The sequence below is a fragment of the Electrona antarctica genome (genome assembly GCF_951216825.1).
Source record: "Electrona antarctica genome assembly, chromosome: 8".
Taxonomy (NCBI): domain Eukaryota; kingdom Metazoa; phylum Chordata; class Actinopteri; order Myctophiformes; family Myctophidae; genus Electrona; species Electrona antarctica.
The window spans coordinates 51,660,739-51,665,527 of NC_136789.1; the positions used below are offsets into that span (position 1 = coordinate 51,660,739).

At 42.4% G+C, this 4,789-nt stretch overlaps 1 protein-coding gene across 1 annotated transcript in view; it reads right to left on the reverse strand.

Moving 5' to 3' along the window:
- Positions 1-3,877, reverse strand: part of LOC306928836 (cationic amino acid transporter 2) — a gene marked incomplete at both ends in the record, with an annotated part of 30,314 nt that extends 26,437 nt beyond the window's left edge. The window contains 2 exons of the mRNA XM_079509108.1: positions 1,745-1,887; positions 3,837-3,877. Of these exons, the coding sequence (XP_079365234.1) occupies positions 1,745-1,887; positions 3,837-3,877 (184 nt within the window). The remainder of the gene's footprint in view (positions 1-1,744; positions 1,888-3,836) is intronic.
- Between the last annotated feature and the right edge of the window lie 912 nt (positions 3,878-4,789).

Consider the following 4,789-nt stretch of genomic DNA (forward strand, 5'->3'; position numbering starts at 1 on the left):
TGGATCTCTTCTCCACTAACATCTTAGTCTAGTTTACATTTTTGGCCAAAATGTTGACAAAATATTTAGTCTAATTTTACTCATCGTAGCGTGCAGGTTATTATATAGCTTTTGTCACTGAAAAAAGGTAGGCAACGGACGAACATTTTTGCATGTCGGGGCCACGGGTGTCTCTTAACCGACAACGCATGTGTCTTAACCAGCAACGCATGTGTCTTAACCGACAACGCATGTGTCTTAACCGACAACGCATGTGTCATAACCAGCAACGCATGTGTCTTAACCGGCAACGTATGTGTCTTAACCAGCAACGCATGTGTCTTAAGCAACGCATGTGTCTTAACCAGCAACGCATGTGTCTTAACCGACAACGCATGTGTCTTAACCGACAACGCATGTGTCTTAACCGACAACGCATGTGTCTTAACCGACAACGCGTGTGTCTTAACCGACAACGCATGTGTCTTAACCGACAAATATATGACTTAACCGACAACGCATGTGTCTTAACCGACAACGCATGTGTCTTAACCGACAACGCATGTGTCTTAACCGACAAATCATGTGTCTTAACCGACAATGCTTGTCAGAGCCTTCACTTGATAACCCACCAAACCCGCATTTTATTCCATTGTCTTTCCCTGCTAAACACGCTAAACCCGCCATTTGTTTTATGTTTAATTCGCCGTTGTTTAATAATTATTATAAAAATCCGGCTTTGTCGCGGACATTGTGACGAGGGTGGACGCGTTATAATAACGTAACCGGAAATCAACCTATAAACTGGCTTGCAAGGGCTTCTGGGAAATTGAGTCCAATACAAGTGAATGAAGGCACAAGGGACAATCTTGGCTCGCTAGCGTCTTTGTTGTTGTTCGTATCGAGGAAGTGGGTTATGTGTCGAGTTGGGCACAAACGATGGAACTATGTTCAGTCGGATTTTCATCATAAGGAGGTAGAATTACGACGCTTTGACGCTCCAAAGGTAGCTCTGGTCCATAGCCAATGCTTCTATGATTCTGCCCTGCATTGGCTATGCTACTTTCGCTTTTAACTCTCACATGGAACTCAGACCAGCCTCTCCTCTTTAGCGTAAATAAAAAGAACGTTTTTGCTACTCACCAAAACAAAGGCGGGTTGTGTCATTAGAAAGCCTACTTTCCTTAGTGGACGCACTCTGAGCCCCCCACCACACGTATAAACGGTACTTTTTCGCCAAAAAGGGATTTTGTTTCCACCGGAAAAAATATATATACTTGTAGTTACTCCAATGCGCCCTCTATACCGATATTGCCCAGAGAACTGCCTCATAGAGAATATTTTTCCTCCGGTGAAATAAAATCCCTTTCTGGCCAAAAACGTGTGGTGGGGGGCTCAGAGTGCGTCCACTAAGGAAAGTAGGCTTTCTAATGACACAACCCGCCTTTGTTTTGGTGAGTAGCAAAAACGTTCTTTTTAAATACACTAAAGAGGAGAGGCTGGTCTGAGTTCCACCATGTGAGATTTAAAAGTGAAAGTAGCATAGCCAATGCAGGGCAGAATCATAGAAGCATTGGCTATGGACCAGAGCTACCTCAAAGGTAACTTTAAACACCGGCAGTCGACTAATTCGGCAATACACCCTGGCCACGCATGTCTGGAACCACAGGTGAGTCTTAACCTGCCACGCATGTGTCGGGCTGTTAGTATATACGTCTGACCAACATATGCGCCCCCACTGCCACCCACCCCCAGGGCCACCCACCCCCACCGCTACCCACCCCCAACGCCACCAGGTCCAGGGTGGTCAGGCAGCGTTTGAAGTTGGACACCTCCCCCTCAGGCTCCAGAGGCTTCCTCCGGGTCAGGCTGCGGAGCAGCAGCAGCACCTTGGCGCCGGCGGACATCCTGAGAAAAACAACAAAAGAAAGAAAAAACACATGAATAGGGGTGCGAAGGTTGACCCATTTAGACCTGAGGCCGATTCTAAAAATCCCCCCCCAGAAAGAAAGATTTTAGTTAAAAACGTTCGCTGTGAAAGAATATATATTCACAGTTTCACACTACTGGTGAGGAAACTCACCAGCAAACGCTTTGATAATTTAAACAAATCTAAATCCTCTCATCAGAAAATCCCAAAAAATGAAACTGATAAAGTTGACAGGGCTCTAAAACAAACAGATTGGTCTAATATTTTATGTAGTCAGGATGTAGATAGTGGCAGTCATAATTTTGTGACAACTGTTAACAGAGTAATATCGCCATTCATTAGGAATGTAAAGGCTAGACCTAGAAAAAACACCCTGCCATGGCTCAATGGTGCCCTCTGGCAGCAGATGAGAGAGCGAGATTTTGCTTTAAAGAGATCACTTAAAACAGGTCTCAGTAGAGCACCGAAGTCCTGACGTCACTGCCCTCTACTATCAGTAGAGGGCGCCAGTCCCTAGGTTCGTGTATTATTTTATAAGCATTGTAATCTCCATAGGGGGATTTTAGATCGCCTCATATAAGAACTGTGTTTGAAAAATAAACCGATCACCCCGGCCTTTTCACTCATATGGATATGAAGCATCGACTGAAGGTGGAAATGTACAAATATACCCAAAGAGTAACAAAATAAGTGTTAGAAACGAGCCAAACAACCCAGAGACTACATTTCCGGGTAGGCTGCTTCTGCCCGCAGCCCGTCGCACAACAGAAACTGAACGTTAATTACGTTTATTTAAATTTAAATTTTATTGATATATAATGTATCGTGGTTAGTACGAGTCGAGTCACCACCAGCTGAGCTTACGTCAACGAGGAATCTCAGGAACGCAATATGTTGACAGCTGGGCATGACGTATATGCTCAGCGACATTGCATTCATATGTAGTTTCAAGGCTTTTGCGGTCACATTAATTCCATTTTCTCCAGAAACTGGCTGTATCAAATATGAATGGACATCATTAACGACGCACAGCCACTCCCCTGACAGAAAGGCCGGGGTGGTCGGTTTATTTTTCAAACACAGTTCTTATGAAGCGACATAAAATCGCCCTATGGAGAGTTCAATACAAATAAAAAAATACACGAACCTGTGTGTTGGTGCCCTCTACTGAAAGTGACGTCAGACGTCGGTTCTCTGTAGTGATAGGCAGATTTTTACAAGCCTTCGAAATAAGGTAGTTAGGAACCTTAGGAAAGCAAAAGCTGATTTTTTTTCATTAAAGTAATTGAAGATGCAAGGGGAAACGGGAAATTGATTTGGGAAAACCTTAATAAATTAACCGGGAGAAACAAGGATCAGAAAACAAAGGAATATGAACTTAAAGTGAATGGAAATGTAACTACAGATCATGATGTCATAGCAAATACTTTTAATAGATTATTTATAAATTCAGTGGAGGAGCTGGCCCAAAGCTTCCCCACTAGAATTTTGACATGTACTCCTATTAAGGATGACAAGCCTATTTTCAGGATAAGAGAAATTACCGAATCTGCAGTGTTGGATATTATGAGCTCCCTAAGAGACTCAAAAGCGAAAGACGCTTACAATATGGACACAACATTTCTAAAAAAACACACAAGGACGCCCTAATCTGTCCTCTAGTTCACCTGATAAATCTATCAATCAACCAATGCATTTTTCCATGTACCTGGAAAAAGGCTGTTGTAACACCCATTTTTAAGGCTGGGGACCATTCAGATGTGGCAAACCAATTAGACCAATTAGCATTTTACCCGTTGTATCCAAAGTGGCTGAGAAATGGGTGGCAAAACAACTGACTGCTCATTTGAACTCGGACCACAATCCTTTGCACCCACTGCAATTCGGTTTTCGCTCCAACCATTCAACAGAAACAGCTAACTGTTACTTTCTGGAAAGTGTAAAGTCAAAGTTAGATGCAGGAGGCATAGTGGGCTCTGTATTTCTGGACCTCAAAAAGGCATTTGACACTGTACACCATCAGGTACTCCTGTCAAAGCTCTCCTTCTTTAACTTCTCTAAAGAAGCAATCAAATGGATGCATTCATATTTAACAAACAGGAACCAAAGTGTTCGTATTGGTACTGGTACTCAGTCAACATATCTTAACTGTAACATTGGAGTTCCTCAGGGATCAATACTGGGCCCTATTCTGTTTAGTTTATATATAAATGATCTGCCTTCCGTCTGTCCAACTGTCTCCATACAATTGTATGCCGATGACACAGTTCTTTATATACACGCTAAAAACAAACAACTAGCAGCAGATAAATTAACTGCAGCCATGGGCCACGTATCTGATTGGCTGAGGAACTCATGTTTGCATCTGAACACAAAAAAAACTGTCGGTATGTATTTTTCACGTAACTCCACAGACCCTGACATTGACATTCTCATCGAGGGTAGTAGTATTCAGATAGTATCAGAATTTGTTAAAAATTTAGCCAACAAAATCAAATTCAATTTATCTAATTTCAGACACATAAGACCATATCTAACAACCGATGCAGCTAAACTCTTCATGCATGCTATGATTCTTTCACACATAACGTACTGCTTCACAACCTGGTCACAGACAAATCAGACAACTTTAAAACCCATAGAATCACTGTACAAACAGACATTAAAAACACTTGACCAAAAGCCCAACCGTTACCATTGCCACATAGTTCAAAAGTACAACTTATTTAATTGTAACAGCTTTAAACACTTTGCAGATGCTTGTCTCATTTTTAAGATCTTAAATGGACTTGCACCTCCACCACTGAAACAGTTCATAGGTCGAAGGGACAGTGGTGACAGAGCAACAAGGGCAACTACCAGAGGGGACTGTGACATGCC